This window comes from Zonotrichia albicollis, chromosome 11, assembly GCF_047830755.1.
Source record: "Zonotrichia albicollis isolate bZonAlb1 chromosome 11, bZonAlb1.hap1, whole genome shotgun sequence".
In the NCBI taxonomy this organism is placed as follows: Eukaryota; Metazoa; Chordata; class Aves; order Passeriformes; family Passerellidae; genus Zonotrichia; species Zonotrichia albicollis.
In genome coordinates, this window is record NC_133829.1 from 14,534,178 (window position 1) to 14,559,442 (window position 25,265).

At 46.4% G+C, this 25,265-nt stretch overlaps 2 protein-coding genes across 2 annotated transcripts; one reads left to right on the forward strand and one right to left on the reverse strand.

Moving 5' to 3' along the window:
• The first annotated feature begins 282 nt into the window (after window positions 1-282).
• On the forward strand, window positions 283-7,917 carry LARP6 (La ribonucleoprotein 6, translational regulator). Its single transcript, XM_074549458.1, has 3 exons — window positions 283-866; window positions 4,706-4,898; window positions 6,006-7,917. Exons 1-3 carry the CDS (start codon window positions 667-669, stop codon window positions 7,074-7,076), a joined length of 1,464 nt encoding a protein of 487 aa, XP_074405559.1. The 5' UTR covers window positions 283-666; the 3' UTR covers window positions 7,077-7,917.
• Window positions 7,918-17,047: 9,130 nt separating this feature from the next.
• Window positions 17,048-25,146, reverse strand: MAPDA (N6-Methyl-AMP deaminase). Its single transcript, XM_074549459.1, has 10 exons — window positions 25,010-25,146; window positions 23,463-23,593; window positions 22,886-22,946; window positions 22,447-22,534; window positions 21,800-21,881; window positions 20,920-21,046; window positions 20,172-20,252; window positions 19,435-19,573; window positions 18,869-18,969; window positions 17,048-17,974 (listed from the first exon to the last, which is right to left on the reverse strand). Exons 1-10 carry the CDS (start codon window positions 25,067-25,069, stop codon window positions 17,783-17,785), a joined length of 1,062 nt encoding a protein of 353 aa, XP_074405560.1. The 5' UTR covers window positions 25,070-25,146; the 3' UTR covers window positions 17,048-17,782.
• Between the last annotated feature and the right edge of the window lie 119 nt (window positions 25,147-25,265).

Consider the following 25,265-nt stretch of genomic DNA (forward strand, 5'->3'; position numbering starts at 1 on the left):
AAAGCTTTTGATTCTACTATTTAGCACATGAACGTTAATTTCACTTTAGTAGCTGAAACAATCCACTGAAATATAGTGCAATAGTCTTAAGTTCAAAATAATCACTGCCTAAGTGTTTCAGAAAAAGGGCCTCTATTTTAATTAGTTCTTAAGGGGAAATATTTTTATTCCGTATAAGTGCCATGCAGAACTATAGAGGAGACTCCTCTGCAAAACCAGCACGTATCCAATCACGTCCTTGTTCACTCGCGTATCTTCTTTCCAAATCTCACCCTGGGCATTTAAACCACACTTACCCCAGCGAAACCTTTCTGACTTTCAGAAACGCAACGCTCTGGTCAGGGAGCGGCGGCGCAGCCCCAAGGCTCCACCAGGAGAAGAAGAGCAGCCGAACCGCTGCTTTCCGGCGAGGAGCCCGCTGTTTTCTGGTGAAACAAAAGCAGTCCCTGCTCAGCCGTCAAGGGAAGGACTCCTCAGCTGCCCGGCGGGCCCGGGGGCGGCATGGCTGGAGGAGGGTCGGACCCTCCCGCTGCCGTGCGGCCGCGCCGGGGGAGTGGAGCTGGGAGCGCCGCCCCAGCGGGAGGGGACAGGGGGGGACAGGAGGGGAGGCGGCCGGCGGCTGTCGCAACCCGGGGCATCGCGGGCTGAGCCCGGCCGGGGAGCTCCATGGCCCAGCCGCAGCCGGCCGAGCCCGGGGCCGCGCCCGCCGGGCCGGAGCTGCCGGCGGGGAGCGGCCCCGTGCAGATCCGAGTGGCCGTCCAGGCGGCAGCCGAGGAGGACGAGGAGGACGAGGAGGAGGAGGGCGGTGGCGGAGCGCGGTGCCCCAGCTGCAGCGAGGAGGACTCGGGGCGCTGCGGGCGTTCCAGGTGAGCCCCCGGGCAGGGCGGGCTGCGCGGGGCGAGCAGCGGGGCCGCCGCCGACACCCCCGGAACGGAGCGGGCCCGGCTGATGCAACGCCGAGGGGCGGGTGGGAGACGCTGGAAAGCCTCCAGCACGGAGAGCCGGCAGGGAGCTGCCCGCAGCACCGATGGCTCCGCCGGGCTGCCACCCACCCGCCCCCGACGGGACTGCCGGGCCCGGGGCTCCCCAGAGCAGAAACGCCGGGCTCTGACGCCCCCGATATTTCCAACTCACTGCGTTTTACAGAAACGTTGCGGGGGTTAGCTGTAGCTGTGTTTTGGAGTTTCGTTTTGGGGTTTGGTGTTTTGGTTTTTTCCCTCTTTTTGCCCGTTTTTGGCTGGGTGGCCTGAAATAGCTTCGAAGCTTACCAGAATCTCTTACTTGTGAAAGGAACATCCAGGATTTTTGTGCCAGCAAACTGCAGGAAGACAAAGATCTACTAGTTGTAGTTCATCCTGTGGTCTGTAGTAAAGCTGCAGATGGAGTCATAAATTGTCACATAAAAATTTAGGTACAGTAGCAAGAAATTCAGTATTCTATTTGAACATTTATTATTTCTAACTGATTTTCTAACTTCATACCTAGCACTGACTCAGAATGAACTGCAATGTAGTATTTTAAATTACAGAGGGGTTGTAGGGGAGTGAGACATTTTCTGTAGCTGCCAAAACTGTCAGCTATGGACTACAGAAACAGGAGTTGAACAGAGCTAGGCACAGTGCAGTTAAGGTTTTTAAACTGAGTCAGCTTAGTTATTCCAAAATCATATGTGACTGTTGTATTTTTATAAAAATGTACAGCAGCCTACAATATTGCATTCCATGTACTGATTTCTTAAAATCAGAATATTATTTACATTTGTTATCTATGATAGTATTACTTGTGAAGAGCTTCTAGCCCTGGCCTAGACTAGGAAAAAATAACATGGTTATTTTTCCAAGCTTTGGAAGACAATAGCTCTTAAATATTCTTAAATGTAACTTATTTAATCCTCTGCAGTAGGTATTGTCTTCAGAAATGTCTGCTGACAGTGTTGTTGTATATTCAATTCTTATGGAGGTTGCCTTTTTGTAAATGGCCTTCTCCTGATCAGGAAAGGTCAGAGATATTGCCATGGAGGGAACTCTAAAAACTCCACATCAAAAGTAGGAGAATGGAGTTTACACACGCTCCTGCCGTTTACAAATAACCTTACCTAAGGATTTCCTTTTTTGGGAATGCAGCATCTGACAGGAAATTATTTACAAACATTAGGAAAATTATTAGGGATGATCTAAAACTGCTGGGAATGAGCCATCCCACTCTCCAGCTGAAGCTTGCAGACAGCTTGCCATCAGTAGGCACCCAGTGATGTATTCATGAATTTGTTAACAAACGTGGACTGCCCTTGAGTGACTGTACTCTTGGAACTTATAAATTACATTGCCACACAGTATTTATTAATGCAATACTTCATTCATTTGGAGACTCAGCTAAAATTTTTCAGAAGGTTAGATGCTATCCAAACAATTTAATATATTGTGAGATATTTAAAATTCCAAATCTGTTCTCTCTGTAGATATGTTTAGTTTCTTGTGTGACTAATGACCAGATGAGTCACCATGCTGAAAGATTGTTTTTCATTCTGTTTTACAAGCATATAATCACAAAGCTCTGAATAAAAAAAATAAAGTTGTGAATAACTACTAGGGTTTGGTTCTTTGTCAATGTTGACTGAAATGATTTATCAACTATTTTTGTAATACATTTGATACCCGAGAGGGGCTGCAAATTGATCGTTATCACAAATTAACACGGTGCTAGTTACAAATTTCTGCATTTATTGTATTTCCATGCAGCATTTAGTGAGAGCTGTTGTAAGAGCCCATAAGATTTTGTAAAAACTGATGTGTCTGCCAAATATAGAAATAGTGTATAGGTCAAACTGTGAACAATATTTGAGAGGTGAAATGTTTCACCCTGATTCAGTATGACAATGCTGTAGTTCTCTGCAAACATGCAATTCATTTTTGTTGTTTTCCAAAGCACAACACCCCTTTTTGTCTCTGAACAAATATCTATGCTAATAAATCCCTAAAATAAACGTTAGCCTGATCCAGAACTAAAGGCAAGCTTTTCCTAGCAGAGTGTGGATTTGCAAAAAGGCTGAAGTGTTCCAAGCTTCTTGCACTCAGACTCATTCTGAATCAGTAGTAAATGAAGTAGTGGGAAGGGATTATCATGAATGAAAAACAAACACCATTGGTTTTTGCTTCCGTCTGAAACCAGCACTCACAGCTGGGTACTGGATATTTTTTACCATCCTGATTTTAACTTCATCTATCATCCTCCACTTCTGGCTTCGCCAAATAACAGAAATTCTCTGTCCTGGTCTCTCATTCTTGTCATTCCTTTGAACTGTACCCTGTTAAAGGCTGGGGAGATTTTTAACAGGGAGACTTCCAGGACTGTGCAAGTATCCACACATATCAGATGTGCTGCCCTACCTTCATGAGAAGAACTATAACAATTAAATGTACTGTAAGCTTCAAACAGCCAGGTGCCAGAGAGCTGCTGTAAGTGGTGCCAGCAGCAGGCAGAGCTCCTGTGCAGAGCCCCCTGACCCACCCACTCTCTCCAGAGAGCCAGCACAGCCACAGCACTGCAGCCACTGCCTCTGTCACTGTGCACAGACCTGTCCAGGGCAGGGGACCCAGCAGGCGGCATCCTCCCTGCCAGACTGGCCTCACAGCACTCCTGTGTGATGTCTGCTCCTTTTCCTAAGGATTCCAAAGCCTGAAAAAGCTACTTAAGACAATTTTGGGGAAATGCATGGCTCCTTTTCATTACTAATGTACATGGGAGACCAAACTAGTACACAATTTATGGCCTACTTAGTGGATGTTTTTATTTTTTTTAACAGAAACTTGCATGATGATCCCACAAAACTAGACCATTAACAGCTTGAAAAAATGACTCTGTCGTTTTTGTCACCCGTAAATGGAAATGTCTATTACAGCAACAAACATTGCAAATGGCAAGATGTTTATCTTGAATCCACGGCTGCAGTATTTTTTGAGGAATAGAATGCTCAACAGTGCTCCATTTTGGCAAGGTACCCAGACAATATGGCAGATAAAGAGAAGAAATGAGAATGACCCCATGAGGTCATTCCTCATGAGGAGCCTGCATGTGTGCATATAAACATGTTCCTGAGGTACACAAGCCAGCAGGTTTAGCCCCTGTGCTAAACTGCTGGTTATGTTACTCTGTCACTCTGGAAGTGACCTATAAAACTGCAGCAATCCTGTCACTCCTCCTTACTCCCTGCATATCAGCTCCGGCATTTATGCAGCAAAGAGACTTAAGAAATCATGACTGCATCCAGTTGGAATATTCATTCTCTGGTATGTGACACTACTCATGAAGCACATAAAGGTCAGGCCTATGTTTAACAGCTTCACACTGAAAAATATAACACTGTAACTGGAGGAACTTTGTATAGTACCAAGTTCCAGGGCACCTTCATTTCATGTTTTGGTAGAAAATTGAGTTGTCAGTGCTTTCAAGCCATTAGTGTAGATGCCTCATTGTTCTGCACTGAGATCAGCTTTTGGAATGAGCTCAGGAACTCGAGTCCTTGTGTTGACTGGAAAGCTTCATGCTCTGAGCCTGCTGGCTCTGCTGGGTGGGTCAAACCTGTCCAGTGCCCACATCTAAGGTCAGTTGCAACCATAATGGTTATGCCCTTTCATTTTGAAAGGCTATTTGAATCCACTAATAGAAAATGAAGATCTGTTGATAAAATGATTTAACTGTTTTCCAGTGGTGGTGAAAATGATGATGACTCTGACCAGAACTGGAAACCACCAGAAAATGACCTGATCCAGAAGTTAATAGCACAGATTGAATATTACTTCTCAGATGAGAACCTTGAGAAAGATGCCTTCCTTCTGAAGCATGTGAGAAGAAATAAAATGGGCTATGTCAGTGTTAAACTCCTCACTTCATTTAAGAAGGTAAGCTAACTTTTTAAGACTTGAAGGGTCTCATGCAAGCCTGATGAATCTAAAAACAGTAGAAGAGATTAAAGTAACATTTTATACAGGCAACTTTATAGTCTTTCTCTTTATCTGCCTGGTTTTGCTATGATGGTTATGTTTGTACTCATCCAGAACTTTCACTGCTGGACTCGTTGATGATTGGCCAGGGAAATAATTGGCTTTAAAGCCTCTATGCTTTTCAATTATCATGCTTTGAGACAGGAGGACATTAGATAAAATTAATTTCCATGACAACTACTCATGAACAGCTGGGTAATCCTGGTAAAATTACGTTCCTGTCTCTGAGAAGGAACAGTGAATCTGACTTTTGGACAGAGAACTAAAACTGAAGAGTAGTATAAATTATCTGGTAACCAACGTCCCTTAGACTTGGAGTTTTTTGGTTTTTTCTCCTTACATTAGAAATGTAAGGAGAAAAATACATTTCTCCATATATTAGAAAGACCTATGTAAATCTGTACATAACTGATTTCTAGAATTACACTAGAAACACTTTGTCAAGATTCTATATATCATGGTTTTGCAGAGTTATTCAGTCTAGAAGTTAAGGCACACTCAATTTCCTCAAACAACTTCAGATTATACTGGCAACAGATAAACTCATTATAAACATCTAATGAAAATGGAAAAGTTTAGGGTGTTTTCTAGACTGTGATTTTTGAGGGAGGAAAGATCAGTTCAACACAATGAAGACTTAAACTTAACAAAACTTCTTGTTTGGCAAAGGTAACCTCTATAGAACATACATTTTGATCATGGTTCAGGCCTAGATGTGGAATGACCAACCACTAGTTGAGCAGGCTTTCAGATGTAGCAATGATTCCCAGTTTGAGCTTTAGTGCCAGTTCCTGTTTTCATTTGATTCAACAGGACATAAGCTTTACAGGAGCTCACTGATGCCCATTACAGCACGAAAAAGGTATACTTTCTCAGTAAGTCTGCTACATGAAACTTAAATCCAGGGTTCTGCTTGTAGACTGAAGCCTGCATCTGCCTTAAAATTCAGTGACTAGTTTGATTGGGTTTGCTCAGTTGTGTGCTTAACCTGTGTCTGTCCCGAAGGTGAAACACCTTACCCGTGACTGGAGAGCCACAGCCTATGCACTGAAGTACTCCAGCACTCTGGAGCTCAATGATGATAACAAAAAGGTTCGAAGAAATACTCCAGTTCCAGTGTTTCCAAGTGAAAATGTCCCTACCAGGATGCTACTGGTGTATGATATCCACATGATTCCTGAGCTGCAGGCCCTTAACAAAGAAGAAAACGGATGCATGCAAGAAAGGATAATGGAGCACCTCCTCAAAGCCTTTGTAACTTTTGGTGCAATTTCATCAGTTCGTATTCTCAAGCCTGGCAGGGATCTCCCACCTGATATCAGGAGGGTCAGCAATCGGTACACCCAGCTGGGAACCCAGGAATGTGCAATTATAGAATTTGAAGAAGTAGAAGCTGCTGTACGTGCTCATGAGTTCATGTGTGCTGAAAACAAAGAGACCGGCATGAAGGTTGTCCAAATAGGCATGAAACCACCAAAGAAAAAAGTTCCCAAAGACAAGAACCGTGATGAAGATAGCAGCAAGAGCCTTAAGAAGGCTCGATCCCTTAACAAGAGAGTTGAGGAACTTCAGTTTGCTGGTGATGAATCTTCAGCCAACAGCTCTTCTGACCCGGAGAGCAATCCCACGTCACCACGGTCAGGACGCAAACGTACCACAGCAAATACCACGAGTAATTTGAGCCCCATCATCCACCCTAACAACCATTTGAGTCCTAACATGTCACCCAGATCAAGTCCTTGGAACAGTCCATCTTCACTAAGAAAAGGAACGAAAAAATCTCCACTGGCTGAAGACAGCAAGATTAACGCAAGCACTAGCCCTGAAATTCCAAAAAAATACACTGATTATTCCTCAGATAGCAGCATCACTCCTTCTGGGAGCCCCTGGGTGCAGAGAAGGAAAGCACAAACTCTGACCCAAGAGAAGAGCCCTGTCAGCAGTCCCATGTTGGCTCGGAAAATACAAAATGCAGACGGTCTCCCTGTAGGGGTGCTGAGGCTGCCTAAAGGTCCTGATGGCACCAAAGGATTCCACAATGGCTGTGAAAGAAGGAAGGCTATGAAGGGTGAATAGACTATTCTTTAAAAACAGTTTCACAAATCAGCCAACTGCTGTTGACCAAGCCTGATGAAAAACTGTCACTTGAGTGACTCAGTTAAGTCAGTATTTAATTTTAAAAGCTTTTGTATTTATATAGAGACTTTATCATTTGTATATTTGTATATTTTCTTCACAGAACAGATGAGGCTGGAAGGCATCTCTGGAGATTGCCCAGTCCACCTCCTTTGCTAAAGCTACAAGTCACTGCTAGGTTTGAGTGTCTGCAAGGACAGACTCCCCAGCCTGTCTGGGTGAGCATTCCCTTGTTCAGCCACCCACACAGAACCAGTCTGTGCCCCTCTTCCTGTTACTGGGTATTGCTGAGAAGTGCCTGGCTCCATCTTTACTTCTTCTCATCAGATATTTAAAAACCTTGATGAGATCTTCCCCCAGAGCCCTCTCCACTCCAATCTAACCAATGCCCACTCTCTAGGGCTCACAGGAGGGATGTGCCAGCCTTTTAATCAGCTGAATCGCTTAGCTAATGCAGGGTCCCTACCTGCATCCATTCTTTTTAATGTATTATTTTGAAACACCTAAATATTCAAGCAGCCATATAAATCATTGATGTAAGTACATGATCTGCCAAGCTAGGATCTTGAGGAGCAGTGTGTACTTACACTTCAGTGGCTATATCATGAAAAGCTATGGAATGGTTACCAGTCTCATCACAGGGAGCTGAGGTTTTGAGGACTGCCTGTGCTTGCCTCAGAAGGAACAGAGAAACCAGCGCCACAGTGAGCAATTGTTCTCACATACATCACCAAAGCAGTATTGTTCAAGACTGCTTGTATTGAACCAGTGTGCATTTTCATGAGTTGTTGCCTTCTGATACAAGGCAGGCGGCCTGGTTTCAGGAGACAGCACGGTGACCCATTCCCCAGGGTCACTCGGGCCTAAGAAACACGCGGACACCAATATGGTGGAGGATCAAAGGCCTTTATTCTCTCTTCCCGTGGGGTTTTATAGTCTAGGGGGCTTCTACGTCAGGTGGGGGTCTGTCCTTACCATCTATGGTTAGTAGGGGATGGAAAGTTACCTGGGCAAGTGGAAAGTTACCGGAATCCAGTTCGGTGGGCTACATTCCTATGTTAATTTTCTTATCTAAGGGGGCAGGGGCCCTGTCTTCCCGTAACATCACGAGATCTTCCGAACGCCAGGCCCTATCTGCTACATCTCCCCCCCCTTTTTCACAAATGAATGAGGTAGTCATACACTGAAATGAGGTATAAGGTTGCAGTTCGATAAGGAAAAGGGGATTTGGTACATCTGAGTAAGTTTTTTGCCAGTCAAGGTTAGAACTTGTGGCTGGCAGTGTTCCCTGGTTGGATTCGCCGGCCGATGAACAGGATGTTGGCCCGTTCCAGGCGGGCCTGAACAAATGAGACCAGCTTGTTCAGCAGGCAAGGTCTGAAGGTAACCGCTAGAAGCAGCAATGCCACTGGACCTATTAGGGTAGAAATCAGAGTGGTTAGCCATGGTGATTGATTGAACCAGGACTCGAACCAGCCCTGTTGGGCTTCCCTGTCCTTCTGCCTCTGAGCCAGTCTGTTTCTGAGTTCTGCCATGGAGTCTCTCACGACTCCTGTGTGGTCTGCATAGAAGCAGCACTCCTCTCTCAAGGCGGCACACAGGCCCCCTTGCTGCATGAACAGGAGGTCCAGACCTCGCCTGTTCTGCAAGACCACTTCCGAGAGAGAGGAGACTGACTTCTCCAGGAAGGAGATGGATTTCTCGATCCTTTGCAGGTCCTCGTCGATGGTCATTTGCAGCTGGGACAGTCCTTGGTGCTGTGTCGCTAGGGCTGAGACACCCGTTGCCGTTCCTGCTGCTCCTAGCCCGAGCAGCATTGCGATAGTTACACCTGTTAGTATTTCTCTTTTGTGGAGCCGGCTGGGTTCCTCAAAAAGGTGGTACACTTCTTCGTCTGAGTGGTACAGGACCCTAGGAACAATCAGAACTTGGACACAAAAGTCGTTAGAGTCATCAAATTTGGCAAGAGACACACAGGGACTCACTCCAGATCGCTGGCAAACCCACATCCCAGGTGCGGATGGGACTACCCACTTACTGTTTTTCCTGTTAGGCTTGACAACTTTGGTGCAGATGTTGCCTCTCCGCCTAGCTAGTGTTGCATTGCCAAAGCATCTGCCCTGGCCTGTGACTTGGCTCAGGGTGATTCCTTTGCGAGGGGTTTCCCATCTGCACTGGTGAGGGGCATCGGCTGTGGAGTAACTGAAGGGAGTGTTTAAAGCAATTCCTTCATAAAAGGGAGGTTTGACATCGTAGCAAAGCCAGCAGGATTCGGTTAGGTTAGGGTTGGATTCATTCAGGGATATAAAGGTAGCTTCTAACATACGAAGGATTGGGTCTGAGTACGATCCGGCTGCACGGTCTATCTGAAAGACTTCCGCATGGCCGGTTGGGACTTTGCTAACTCTAGTGGGTAGGGTTTTAGGGTAGGTTGCATTTTTCCCTTTCGGCACGCTTTTAATCACTTTGTTTGGTCCGACCGCTCGGGGAGCCGACGGTTGGAGCCTGGTAATTCGCACATTTACTCTCTCTTTTGACCCTTGAAGGACAACTGTCCACGTTCGGCCTATGGCCCAACTGGGGTGATGTGGTTGCAAGACTGTCATGTTATAGCTAGTGCATTTCCGAATTTTTGGGATTTTATGGTGATTGCGATAAAAGTTTCCCTGGAGGAAAATGGGTGTTTTGCAGCCGCTGGGTGCCCAGGCGAATTGTAAGAATTTGTCGGGCTCTTGTGGATCCCACCCAGGCCCCGACGGTCTGGCATCTGTAACAATGGTTTCGCAGCCCCAGTGCCCACAATATCCCCACCCTGGGTGATTGCAGTAGCTTTTTCCTGGGTTTGAAGCTGGGCACCAGTAGGATAGGTACATGTGTGTGGCGTGTGGGGAATTGGGGTCTACCTTTGGTCGTCCTGGGAACAGGTCGGTGATGCGGAGCACGAACGATGGGGCATTTGGTGTGGTGACTTCCCTGAGCACCTTGTCACTACTAAGGTGACGCATGACCCACCTGAAAGGCCGGTGGGGGTAGTGATCTGGGCTGGCTTGTCCTCTGGCAACAAGCCCCAACAGCAAAATCACACAGAAACACCGCTGATGCCTGGGTCTCACCCGTGCGGGTCTCTCGGGCGCTGCCAAGCGGCTTGGTGGTCTGTCACTTTCCTCTGGGATGGGCATGTACGCGTCACGAGGACGTCCTATGAGCATGTCCTGTAAACAGAAACTCACAATTCTCGTCAGTCTCATCCTGCTTATTATGAAGGTCGGGCTTAATTGACTTAAGTGGACACCACCTGACTTTGCCGTCCTTTTTGACAGCTGCATACCCTCTCCCCGTGAGCATCAGCCTCCAGCCCCGTTCCCATTCGCCCAGCTCATTTCTAATTACCACCTGCGGGCCCTCCTCTAGTGCTCGGGTGGCCCAGTGCTTTTGAACGGGACTGTTTGTTTCATCTCCCCTAGGGAACTGATTCAGTGCTAGCAAAGCAGTTGCCAGCATGCGCGCTTGATCTCCCGGGGGAATGGCATTGGCAAAGCCCTCTGCTTTTGCCAACACCTCTAGCTTGGTTTTCAGGGTCTGATTTGCTCTCTCCACTATGGCCTGCCCGGTACTGTTATATGGGATACCTTGCACTAATGTGATGCCCCATTTTGAGGCGAATTCCTGTACTGGTTTGGAGGTGAAATTGGACCCGTTGTCCGTTTTGATCTGCTTTGGGATACCAAGCCAAGCCATGGCTGTCAGCCAGTGCTGAACTGTGGCCTTGGAATTTGTTTTGGGGTGCTGTGTGGCTATGATCGCTCCGCTATAAGTGTCCACTGTCACTGCAAGCCACGCTCGGGGCTTCAGTAGTTCACACCAGGTGAAGTCCGATTGCCAGATCTCTGAAGGCTTGAGACCTCTCGGGTTGACTCCACTGGTCCACAGGGGTGACTTCTGGCAATGAGGACAGGTGGCTACCACGTGTTTTGCGTCTGCGGTCGGGATCCCGCATCTCTTTGCCAGTGCTTTGGCTCCGATGTGGAGCGACTCGTGCAGCTGACGAGCTTCTTGCAACGTCCACACGCCTTTTGCTGCGGCGTCCGCTTTGTCGTTGCCGATCTGGAAGTAGCCTTTGACTGGGTCGTGGCTGTTAACGTGAATGACTGACACGGTGCCCTGTCGCGAGGAGAGTGCTTCTTCCAGCATTAGGGCTGCTGCTGATGTAGACACTCCTGGTCCTGCCATGGCTAGGCAAAGCTTCGCCACGAATATAGAGTCTGTTACTATGTTAAGGTGTTCCTCTTGAAAGAGTCCGCACGCCAAGACGACTGCTGTCGCCTCCAGCTGTTGCACTGACAGTGTGGGGTCACACGCTTTGACGCAATGCCATTGCTCTCCTGCCTGCCACACTGCTGCTGCGGTTGAAGTCGTGGAGGAAGCATCTGTGAAGACCGTTGGTCCTGGCTGCGGTCGGTCCATGACCTTTGGCGGTATGTCCATGTCGACAATGGCCAGCAGCTGAGTCCAGGGTGGTTTGGAGGAGTAGGAGATTTCTCCTCCGAAGCCGGTGAGAGCAAGGGCTAGGTACTCCGATATCGTGGCTGACTCCGTAGTTGGTTGCTTGCGAAACGGAAGGTGGATGCTTGTTGGCTCAGTCCCTAGGTGTTTCAAAGCGAGTTTCCTGCCTTTCATGATGAGGCTAGCGATGCATTCGATTCCTGGGGAGAAAGCACGAGCAGGTCTTCCGAGAACCACCCATTGAATCGGTCGGGCCTTTTCAGAAGGTCCTTGAGCCAGTGCTCCCACTCCCCCCCTCGGTGTAAAGTGAACGTATAAGTCCAGTGGCAGGGCTGGGTTCCACCTGGCAAGTGTGCCCGTGGACATCTGGCTTTCGATGAAGTCAAGGGAGCTCGTTGCTTGCGGTGTCAGCTCCTTGGGTTCCCAGGGGTGCTTCCCTTTCAGGAGGTCATACAAGGGGTCCATGACCTCGGGAGGAATCAGGACAATGTTGCGAAGCCACTGCAGTGATCCCACCAGGCGTTGCACGTCGTGTAGTGTTTTGACGTCTCGACTGACCTTCGCCTCGGGGGGTGTCACGTAGGAGCTTGTGATCCCCACTCCCAGGAAGGTCACGCAGGGTCCTCTCTTGATCTTTGCACTTGCGATCTCGAAGCCGTTGGCCTGAAGGGTTTCCGTGATTGTGGATACCAGGTGATCCACTTCACTTGCCGATGGAGCTGCTACCAGAATGTCATCCATGTACTGGATGATGGTTGCGGTGGGATGGGAGTGTCGAACTGGCATCAGTGCTTTGTCCACAGTGATTTGGCATATGACAGGACTGTTGACAAGTCCCTGTGGCAATACCCGCCATTGGAAGCGGAGGTTAGGCCGTTCGCCATTTCGGAATGCCACGGAAAAGGCAAATCGTTCTCTGTCCTCAGGGTGCAGGGGTATTGAGAAGAAACAGTCCTTGATGTCCAGCACTGCGCACGGCCGTCCTGCAGGGATGGCTGAGTTCGTGGGTAGCAGTGTCTGGACCGGACCCATGGGTTGGATCGCTTTGTTTACCTCTCTCAGGTCGTGGATGAGACGATAGCCTTCTCCGGACCTTTTAGGGATCACGAATACAGGGGTGTTCCAGAGGCTGATAGAGGGTTCTATGTGACCCTTTTGCAGCTCGCGGTCGACCAGTTCCAGCAAGGCTGCCGCTCGAGGCTCTGTCAGGGGCCACTGCTCAACCCATACGGGGTCTGATGATTTCCAGGTTAATTTGATCGGCAGCGGAGGGTGTACAGCAGTGGCCCTTAGGATAAATTTGTAATCCGGAATCCTAGCATGGAAAGAATGTCCCTTCCTAACAGAGGTGGAGAATTTTGCAGTATGTACGGGTGGATCGCAACTGTTTGTTCTGGTCCCTTTTTCGTGTGGAGTGTTATAGCCACCAGCTGGGTGCTTTTCCATGCCCGAGACTGCCCTCCCACTCCATTCACTGGAGGGACTTCTTTGAATTGCCAATGTCTGGGCCAATGTGCTTGGGGAATAATCGTGCAGTCTGAACCCGTGTCCGCCCAGAACTGTAACCCTATGACATGGGAATCCTGACTGCCATAAAGCCGGCATGTTCCCCACACCATCAATGGTTCCCTCCCTATTTTCATGGCCAGGGCCACCCAGGGATCCCGCTCTGGGGCATCTCCTGCTGGCCCTGTACCACCGGCGCAGCTTGTGGCAGTGGGGGGTGTGAGGGTGCTGAGGGGGTTGCATAGCTTTGCCATTGCACCGTAGGCAGGGATGCAAAATTGGCTACTCCCTGTGGGGGGATAGGATATGAGGGTCTCCTGCCCCACTGGGGGTTGCTGTAGCTGGGCCGCTGCATATTCCAGGTGGGAGGGGGCTGGACACGGCCCGGCTGCCCCCCCCCTCTCCCGTTTCCCTGAAGCCTGGATCTGCATTCCTTAGCCAAGTGCCCCTTCTTCCCGCATGCCCAGCACGGTCCCCTAAGTCCCCCTTGGCGTGGCGGAGCAGCTGCTGATAGGCGCCTTGGCTGGGGACAGTTTGCTGCCAGGTGGCCTGCCTGGCCACACTCAAGGCATGCCATCACACTGGTTATTGCAGTGTGAACCGCTGCTTGGATAGGAGCCAGATGCTCTTCCTTTGCAACGTGCCTAATCATGGTTGCTGCATTAGCCTCAGGTGGCAGTGACCTTAAGATGTCCTTGGTGGCTGAGTTACACTGCTGGCGCAGGCAGTCTGCCAGCACGGGACCCTTAGCCTCCGACGGCAACGAGGAGGAGTCCAGTGCTGCCTGAAGTCTGTCCACAAACTGAGTGAAGCTCTCGCTCTCACTCTGTTTGATGGTCGACCATGGGGCTGGACTGGCTACTACTTTAGCCGCAGCACGGATAGCTTCCCGGGCAGCACGGGTGGTTGTCATAACCTCATGAGCCCGCAAGCCCTCAGCCTGCGCCTGGGGTGTTATCATGGTGGGATCTCTGCCCATGAGCCTTTGTAAGCTGGAGCCATGCAGTGGATGGTTAGGTCCTGTCACTCGGGCCAGCTCCTTTGTGCATTGATCTTCCCACTCCTGTTTAAAAACTATCATCCCCGCGCCATCAAAAATCATCCTACACGTCTGTTTAATATCAAAAGGCAACATATCATCCCCTCCGAAAACGCCATCAATAAGTGTGGTAACCATGGCAGAATTAATTCCCTTGTCTGCAATCGCTTTGATTATTGCCTGGATTTCCTTTGGGTTTACAGGGGAGTAAGTCCTCTGTTGGTTATCGCCTGTTCCCCTTACGCGGACCGGGAGCACCAGGTTAGCAGACGGGCTCCACTCCGCACAAAACATCTTTATTTTCCGCCAATCCGTAAGCGGAGTCTGGTCTTTCTCTAATGATCCCTTCACCCACGCAGGAGCCTTGCGACTAGAAACCTTGTATGCCGCTGATCTCCCTCTGTTAAAGCTAGAATCCGGATCCGAACTCTCCGAACCCGAGCTCTCTGACTCCCTTTCGTCCCAGACCGAGTCAGAGTCAGAGCCGGAAACAGAGTGAGCCCGCACTTCCGGGCTGCTCTGCCTTTTTCCCGGGCTCCGACCCCGCCCCCTCCTGCGGGGGTCGGGCCGTTCCCTCCCCCTGGGGTCCCCCCGCCTCCTGCTGGGGGAGGGTCTTGCCCTATAAGGACTTAATTTGAATAGAGCGCTTTGATTGGTCTCACGCCGTACCGCGGGGGCCGCCCGTTCTCCCCGCTCTCCCGCACATGCGTTCTGGGGCGCGCTGACTGCATTTCCGCCCCCCGTCTCCTTACTTCCGCCCTCACCATGTGTTTCGGCGCCATCCTCAAACCCATACGGCGGCGGCGAGTCCCCGCCGGTCCCGGCGGGGCCCGACAATCCGGCCGCACTCCGCGCCCCCCCCGCCTGTCCCCGGCAGAAGAACCGCGCGTGCCGCTCTGCCCGCCGCGCTGTGCTGGCGGCCGGCGGGGAAGGGACGCACAGAAAAACCGCGGATCCCTCGGAAGGCTCCGCGGGGGGGCCGGGACCCAGCGGGCCCCGCGAGAGGGTCGGGGGGTCCCATGGGGGCTCTGGGGGGTCTGGGCTCGGGCTCGGGAAGGGGCGGAACGCTCCCGGCCCCGGCATACTCCCGCATTCAATCCGATCGCTCCCAGACACCGCGTGAGTCGCGGCCCCCGCCCTCCGCTCCACTGCAAGAAATAAACGTATATGCGCGACTTTCCACATCTCCTGTTCTTCTAATGCCTTGCGTAGGGCCTCTTCTCCTTTCCCCCACGCTTTGAAGCTTTTATTACTGCCTGAGGACTTAGTATCCTCTGCTAAGGCGGCAGTGTGCTTCTCCCGCACTTCCCAATATAATATATTTACCGGACGTTCAATCGTCCCGAGCTCTAGGAGCCTTGCAATAGCAAGATTAGAATTCCTGAGCTCACACTTAATTTTACATTCTATCCTAAACTGTGCATGCATATCTGATACGACCTTTGCATAGGATTCCATGTTCCTTGCCGGTCCGGGGACGTCTCCCCCGCTGTAGTCGGATCTGCCGCTGCAGCCGCTGTCTCCCGTCCAGGCGAATTCCCGTTCCCCGGGCGCTGATCGGCTTCCCGGGTTTCGGCACCAGAATGTTGCCTTCTGATACAAGGCAGGCGGCCTGGTTTCAGGAGACAGCACGGTGACCCATTCCCCAGGGTCACTCGGGCCTAAGAAACACGCGGACACCAATATGGTGGAGGATCAAAGGCCTTTATTCTCTCTTCCCGTGGGGTTTTATAGTCTAGGGGGCTTCTACGTCAGGTGGGGGTCTGTCCTTACCATCTATGGTTAGTAGGGGATGGAAAGTTACCTGGGCAAGTGGAAAGTTACCGGAATCCAGTTCGGTGGGCTACATTCCTATGTTAATTTTCTTATCTAAGGGGGCAGGGGCCCTGTCTTCCCGTAACATCACGAGATCTTCCGAACGCCAGGCCCTATCTGCTACAATGAGTAAAGACTCTGAGCACTGGAAACTGCTCTGTAAGTGTTCTCTTGTATAATCAGATGGAAATAAAAATATTAACTCTAGATCTATTTTGTTTACTTAAAAAATAAGTTGAGCTGCACATGAATAGATAACTTAAACCTTATCTTATACCACGTGAAATTACAGTAGCAGTTACTCAAAATTTCCATTGCATTCAGGGAAAAAAAATCTTCTCTGCCCCATTACTGATGGCTAATTCTGTGATGATGCTTCACTCTGTGTCACAGTCATTTTTATACAATATTATAAACTAAACAGTAGTTTGTAAATTTGACAAGCAGGCTCAGCAAGAAGTGCTTAAATTAAAATTAACTATAATGCTACATGAAGTCAAAGAAGGAAACTGCAGTTTTATTTACAAAAGTTAAACTGGAAAACTAGCCCAGGGACACTAAGAGGATTTCAAGTTGCAATGGTCATCCTGGGAACTGTGCATGACATCAGATGGTGATTCTTCATTCCAAAAGTCCACATCCTGTCCAACTTCCTAAGTGTAACATTTTTGCTGTGTAAATAACTGCAGTAACTCACAGTTAGACTCCTATACACAGAAATCCCAGCTCTGTGTGTTGCTCTTTAGCCACCCACGTACATTCCTGGTTCTTTCACTGCACACAGATGGAATCCTCCAGGTGACCTCCTGACTCCCATGACACAAACTGCAGCATGTGCACCTTCACAGACTGTGTGAGCTCTCTGCACCAGAACACACAGGCAGGTGCTTGGAGAGTGAGCCCTGTGGCTGCCCAGGACAGGGAGAGCCAGGGGCTGCCACAGCAGCAGGGAGAGGCTGGCAGGCAGCACGGTGCTCAGGGACTCACCCCACACAATCCTGCTTCTCCTCTGTACAGCTCAAACACACACATGCACACCTGGAAGTAGTGGTTTCAAAGACATGGAGCTTGAGGCTATTTTTATTCCTTTTTTTACAGAACAAACAGCAACTCTAAAAAGCATTTTAAGAATGAGACCACTTTGCCAAGTAGCTCAGTTACTGAAGGCATTCAAGATTCTTAAGTGCCTACACACCACCAGTGCCCAGGGCGCCAGCAGAGACCCCCACATGCTACTCAACCCTCAGCAGCTTTAGTCACACATGTACAGCAATACAAACAGATACAACAGTAATTCCTTGGTATAAATATTTAGTTCTCCCTGAGTTGGTTTCTGTCTTCACATCCAGTCAAGAGCTCAAAACCTGAAAACAATACAAACCCCGAAAATACACACCACACATTCAAATTGCTTGGCTGAATGCTGCCAACAGAGATGTTTTAAACACCAATAGCTCTGCCTTTATTTTGTTCCAGCTCTTCAATGTTTATATTATGATGATATATTTCAACTAAGTATTTTTAAAATGTTATATCAACTCAAGAGAAACAGGGTGACAACACATCTGGCATTTTAGTCACTGCTTGAGAACCCCTCTCACCTACCAAAAGAACATTTACTTCTGTCCCCAGTTACAAGGGATGCATTCCAGTTGCTTTCAATTCATACAGGCAGTTTATGGCTGGGTTAAAAACCCTGAGGTCTGAAAAAAGCTGAGGACTTCAGTAAAAAAAGCTTCTTAACTTAGCTAATACACCCGAGCTATTCAGGACAACAGTCTGGTTAATCAAACAGAGCTGGCTTCAGCTTACACCATTGCTCCCTCAGCTTGGATTTTACTGCATTTGAAGCAAAAATATAGTTGATCGATTCATAGGAAAGATCCCACATCTGTGATCGAGTCAGATTAAATGTTTTTGCAACCAGCTCATATTCTTGCGATAGCTCAGTGGCGAAGACACCTTTATCATCAGTCTGGAGTTAAATTGAAAGGAAAGAAATAAAAAAGTTTAAATTAGTTCCTCTGTATCAAAGAGATTTCTTTCTATACAAACAAACCAGTTCTATCTTGCTGTCTCACATTTTATTCTGCTGTTCTTTCATCTCTGCATGGTTATTTAATTCTCTATTTGCCCTATTTTCACTAAAAATGAATAAATTATTTAAACATATAAGAAAACTTCTTAAAATGATGGCACAATTTATCAAGAAAATAGGATTTCCTATTAAAATTGCTAGAAAGATGGGTATCAAATGATGCATATATCCAAGGTATGTCACTATGTGCAGGTCTCCTTGTTCCTTTTTTCCTTCTACCCAGATAAGCTATAAGGTGCTATAAAATATATATATATATATATATATGTATACACACTCACTTGAGCAATGCTATGGATTATGGGGGTTAAACTAACAGGATAATACTGAAACCCTGCCAATGGCAGCACAAGTACTTGGCACCTGCAGTGCTTAAAGACCTTAATGAGCTATCAAGAGAACTATCAAGAGCAGGAGCTCTCACCCAGCACAAGGAACACCAGGTAAGCACAGCTGCATATGCAAGCACTGGAACCGTGCCTTGTAAGAGAAATCTGCCATTGTGCAAAGAGCCATGAAGTTCACTGCTTGTATAGCTGATCGTTTTATCCCACAGAAACAAGTCCTGACTTTACAATAGAACCAAGATAAATACTAGCAATTCCCATTTGAATTAAAAGCATTTCTCAAACTGAACAGATTTCCTAAAAGCAAATTATTTGCTACAAGGTCAGAAATTGTAAGTCAGTTCTAATCCATAAACAGAGAAAAAATTTTCCAACTTCACTTAGCCCTTTGCTTAAATACATGCTTAAAAGTCAAAAAGCTTACACAAAGCACTGCAGGATGGCCCAAGCTGTACCAGTATCCAAAATGGTGTTTGTCACAGGAAGGCACTGTCTGAGATTTTATGTTTGATGTCATGCAAAATTCTAAGGGAAAAACAGAAAAAGAAATGAGGACATATATTAAAACAAGACACATGTTAATTGACTTAGGAAGGTCCTGAATAAAAATTTAAATCAGCAACTGTTGATTTTCTACGCTTCTTTCGTAATTTCTCTTGAGAAAAGTTTGCTAATTGATTTCTTTGGGGTATAAAATTTAGGGAGCTTGCAAACTAGATAGAGAACCACCACACAGTCTTGTACAGTAATGACAAATTATGATTTGGGATTTGGTTTTGCTTCCATCTGAGACACAGATGGAAGCAAAACTGCTGCCACAAAGGTGCCAAAAACCCCACAAGTGTCATGAGTGTACCTCTATGGGCAAGTCTCATTGCCACATTTGTCCAAGTCACCTTGGTGATACACAAACTGGTGTCACTAGATCAGCAGCACATATCCTGTTCTGATATCCAGAGATAAAGTAATTTTAAATATTTTTTTCCTTACCAATAGGTATATGATTCTGCTGAACCAGTGACACTATCTCTTTAGAACCTGCTGCTGTGGAGTTGAGAAATGTTCCATGTCCAATTCTGTCAGGAGGCAGGCCCAGGAGAATCTTGGTCTCCTCTTCTTGATTTGGAATCTAGAGAGGATATATGTCACATTCTGTCAAGGCAGCATAAAACAGCACATTATATAATTACAATGGACTTTCAGTTCTATTTTCACAGCATCTCTTACCCAAAAGAAAGTGTTAGTGAAATAGAAACAAGTACAAATATGCTGATGATATCATATGTCTTGGTTAATTTCCAGAAAAAATAACTATCTTCAGTAATTATTGGGCTTCTCAGAGCCAATTCCAGACACCATTTGAACAAAAGCTCAACTCTTTCTACTGTTCCCAGTGGAACTAACAGAGTTCACTGCTCATAAATCTGTGTGGATTTCACTACATGATTGTTGATCTTAATACCAGAAAGAAAGCAGTGGATCTCTTAGAAAGCTCCTCATTTCACACCTAAACCCACAATTTATATAGTGCTGGAAGAAATAATCAGGCTATTCAGATTTAGAACCAAAGGTTGAAGATTTCTCCTTGTTTTCTTGTCTCAAATACCCCAAACCATTAATACTTTGGCCTGAGAAGTCAAAAATGCACAGAAGGTAACTTTAGTTTCATCAAGATTTTCACAAAATTACAATTACAGAGAAGCACCAAAATAAAAAAACCCTGGTACCTCACAAAGATGCAGTGCCAGCTTCAGGCCTGCCTTCTTTGCTTCAGAGAGTGGCTCCAAAAAATCCTGACCATGTCCTGCCTGGAAAACAGGAACACAACACTATTCTACAGCTTACTTGACAAAATCCCTGTCATTGCCATAATTAAGAAGTCTAGCAGCATCCAAACACTACATTCAAACACTGTTACATTTAAATTATTCCACTTTTCCCATTACTTCAGTGTGGAAGGTAGCAAGACAAACAAGCCTGTGCCATATGGTTTAGAGCAATGGATCAAACACCAGTAGCTCAGATGATGCCTGACTTCCACGCCAATTGTCTTGATTTGGATACCTTTTACACAGCTACCACCTAGAGCTATTTCACTTCAGCTTGGGGACAGCTGTTCTCAAACATTTTTGCTTTCTTAATATGAAATGAACACTTGGTGCAGTAAACAAAATGTAAACTATTGACAACTTGCCTCCACCCAGTTTTCTGGAACAATTGAGGTACACACACTTCCCAGATAAACATTGCATTTCAATGGTTCTTTTCTCATTCACGCACTAATCTAAGGGTTCTTTGTTAGAGTATCTGCCCCTTACAGCAACAGGGATTAACCCAGTATCAATCCATTCCAGCTAGGCACAAAAACTGGACAAAAATTTGTGAGAAAAATCTATGATTAGAACCACCTGCTGTTACACAACATTCACTATCACACTATCTTCAAGAACATATTAAAATTAACCAAAAACTTACAGTGGGATCACCACTGAGGTCAAGTCCTACTACAACCCCATCACTGGAAAGCAGGAACTCTTCAGCAAGTTTAACAGTCTGCTTAGCAACTGCTGGACCATCTCTTCTGTTTATTGCTATTAACAGCCTGGGACAGAAATGTATTAAATTATTAAATTAAATTATCATTAAACTATATACAAGCTGTAATACCAGGAGCTCAATAGATCTGACACCAACAAAAAATGCATTCCTTTGCAATCCTTCATTCCTAGAACACTTTCCTATACAAATATTCTTTATACTTCATGGCTGAGTATAAAGAGTATTTGTATAGGAAACTGTACTAGGAATTAAGGTACCAAAGTGCAGAGGGCCACAGAGAAAGAAGTTGGCCCATGATATGCAATAACAAACACGAAGGATGAAAATTCTTCAGTTTCTACAAATAAATCTAGCAAAGCTTGCTACAGAGGCTCTAAAAGACAGGAGAGCAAACTGTCTCCAAACAGCCACTGGCACCTTCTGAAACTTCTCTGCTGCTCAAGACCAGCTCTTCTTTGCAGTAGGTGCTTGTACAGCTAATCAAACTAAATCTTTGCAATGAAGCTGAGCTGTGAAAAAGGAGCCTATTCCATGAAAAACAGTTCTTTTCCTGAAAATGTTGCAAAGAATGGACAGTCTTAAAGATGAGAGGTTTTACCCGGTTTTCCTCTTTACCAGTAAAAAAGAAGATAAAAAGTCAGGTCCCTATTTTAATTACCTGTTTCCTTTCCATATAATCTGGTTTAAAACCATTTTTCTTTCCTATACTGATGGCTTGTAAACCTCTCTGGAAGCATGACCAAGCATCAGACTACACAAAGCCTTGACACAGAGGTGCTCCACATGCTTTATTTACCTTACATCTATATCCAAGCCTTCCTCTTGACACTGCTTTATACCCTCAAGTACAGTTTCAACATACATCCTTTTGGTCATACCTGCAAACACATGCACACGTTTGGAACAAACATATTTTAAATTATTTTTATTATATTGCAGATCCAGCTCTCTAGTTTCCTAAGTTTCATGTTGCACCTTTAATTTTAGATGATACAGTCTTCTAACCCATGTAATTCTAATTCTGTCTGTAAATACAGCTTTACTGTGAAGTACATATTTGAAGTAAAACTCTTCCTAATTTGTGTGAATCAGAGAATCACAATAAGACTTCTATTATGTGTTTCTACTAAACCACACCTAGAAGAAAAAACGAAAATAAAAAAGTACAATATATCAGCTTTTAAAAATATTAGCAGACTCAGATGCTATACTCAAGTGAATAACCCAATCTCATGGGTCACAGACTTATGACCAGCCCCTTTTGTTCCTCAAAAATCTAACAGGAAAGTGACATACTTTTTACATGGTTAAATCTCAGTTTTCATACTTAAAGTATATTTTTACTGAGGCAACTAAATTTGACTTTACTTGTTATTAACATAGTTTTCACCTAAGTTTTATAGTGCAAGAAGATCACAAATTAAAAACCAGAAAAGACTGTACCTGTGGCATTTTCTTCTCTTGGAGTGCTTCTCAATTCCAGATACTTAACACCATCATCAGCAAATTCTTTAATGACATCTTTAGTTATCTGATTAAGTAAAAGTGTATTCAACATAATAAAAGTGATACTTATAATTAGTTATATTTTCATTTACAACTAAAAACCCAGTTGTTTTTTGTTGTGAAACACTTGCAATGTTTTCAGGCCCAATGTGTTTTTAATGGTCCCCATGTCTGTGGAAATACTACCACAGAGAGGGAATATTTGATTCCTTCAGGGATAGTGAAGAGAGTTCAGGAGTTTTACAATAATTATTTTGACCTTCAATTGAAAAAGATAATTTTTTATATTGTTACTTGGAACCCAATGCTCTTAATCCAACTGGTTGTGATTGTGTGTACTGCTTGCTTGTTTGAAGTGAACTTTTAATTAATTTACCAGTAAAATATCTTCAGTCCTCGTAGTAACCTGATAGATGATCTGAAACATCTGAAAACATCTAAAATAAAATGTAAAAAATTAATTGGAAAGACACTGAAAGAGTACGTCGAAAAAAAAAAATCTACATTTTAAAAACACCTGCCCACTGGAGTCAACTAACCAGACCGTAGCTTGAAATACAGAGAACCATCCAAACGGCAATTTCTGATTTTAGATACTAACAAAGCATTCACAACAAAAGTTGTAACTACCACAAAACTTTTTGAAGGAAAAGGAAAACATGAAGTTTCCAAAAAAGGAAACTATGTGCATCAATTTTCTCTGAAAAGCAGATGATCTAAGTGAAGAATTTCAATCCTTTAAAGAAGAAATGAATCAACAAGAGTTTTCCTTTTAGTTTGCAAGCACTGAAGGAATTACTTTGTAGATACAAATATCAAAAAGATATATGAGATTATGCTGTAAATCTTAAAAGCATGTTTTCTGCAGTTAGTGTGTAAGGCCATACATTTCTGTTTCCAACTTAAATAAAAAACCTTTGGTAAATGTTCATCACCCACATGCATATACTCACTCATCTAAGGTTCTTTTCTTTCCTTTGTCAATCACAGTCATTCCATTCTGGATCTGAAGGTTTGGCTTCTGGGCCATGAGTTTCTTCATAGTAGCAGTGCTGATACAGCCATTCAAATGAGCATGGAGTTCCTACAGAAATAAAAATCCTATGGACTTATGAAAAGGATGGCACCTGCACCTTGTTTATACTTCTGTTCTTGTAGCCTACATCAGTGTTTCACTCTGAGTTTGAAAAGAACAGTTATCTGCATTTTGGCTAATAATAACTTCCTTAGGTTTCTGCAGCTGGTTCAGCTGAGAACTGCCCTATTTCTCTGGTGGCTGCTGTTGGCTCAGGTCTCCATGGGAGCACAGCTGGCTCAGCAAAGAGCTCTCCAGGCAATTCTGGGGATGGTGTGAGGAGGAAGCCAATAGCTGCCTCAGCATTACAAAAGGTACAGTAAGGATTCAAGAACTCTCCCCATCAGCTGCAAGTTAAACATACATGTCCATCATTCAATAGGCGTCTACCCACTCCCTTTGCTTTTGCTCATACTCTGAAGTTTAACCTCACTCCAGAAACACAGCAAGACTGTGCCACGAACAGCAACTGCAGTAACTGCACTGCTTTGCCTGAGGCCTCTTTCTGCCCGACTTGCTATTGCCATCCCGACTTCGGGCTCCAAACCTATGATCCTCAGCTCCACTCAATCACTTCACCTTCGCTCCTTCTTATCTCCTGGCTCCGGACTTAAGGAATGGGTCTCTAGCGCCCTCCCAGCTCGTTCAAAATGTATCCACAAAGCATCTACTTTGTTACCTACCTCTCGTCTCCCTGTACACATCCATTCTCAATAGGAAAAGAAAAATTCAGTAAATACTTCTCCTCACGTTTTACACTGGAAAACATGTTGAAATTGTAAGCGCCAGAAGCTGTGGCTGCTTACAGATTCTGGTGACTGAGCCAGATACACGGTGCTACAACTGTTATACTTCTCACAAGCTTACAATCACCACACAGAATTCTGTCAGACATTAAACATACACCTTGAAAAGCAACTTAGTGCAAAGGATCACTGGAATGCCAGGATGGTGTGGTCTGAAGCGGGTTTGCTGGCTCCCCGCACACTGCCTGGGCAGAGCTCTGCGCTGGAGTACGTGCCCTCGGGGTTGGTGAGTGCGGCACACGAGCCGCGATAAATCCACACACACCCCCACGGAAGGCTTGCACTGATATGCCAGAAGTAAGGCACACCCTCGGGACATGGAGAAAAAGCGTTATCTGAGCCAGACTACTTGGCTAGACTGAGAGGAAATAGGACAAAAAGAGAAAATGAAGATCGCGCTCAACTGATTTAATTGCAATTAGATTAGTACGGTCTGTAAGCAAACCAGACGGGCAAACACCCGATGCATTTTGCGGTGAGATAAGGCCCTCAGAAACCGCTATTTTGGCAAGAACTCCGAGACAGCAGCAGCGCCTGTCGCTCTGGCTGCCTGTCCGTCTGCAGCCCGAGGCCGGTGCCGCCGCAGGAGGGTCCGGGCCCGCCGCCCCCCGCCGCTCACCGCTTTGGGCAGCCGTCGGTAGAAGCGCAGCTCCCGCTCGCGGTCCCGCTCTGCCGCCATGGTGGCTCCTGTGCCGGCGGGGCGGGACGAGCCGGGGCTCGGCAGCGGCACCGGCCCGGGCCCGCCCCCAGCACCGCCCCAACCCGGGCCCGAGTCCGCCCCCAGCACCGCCCAGCGCGGGGCCACGGCCGCCGCTCCGCCTGCCCCGCGCCGCTGCAGCGGGACCGAGCCGGGCCCGCGACAAACAGTGTCAGCA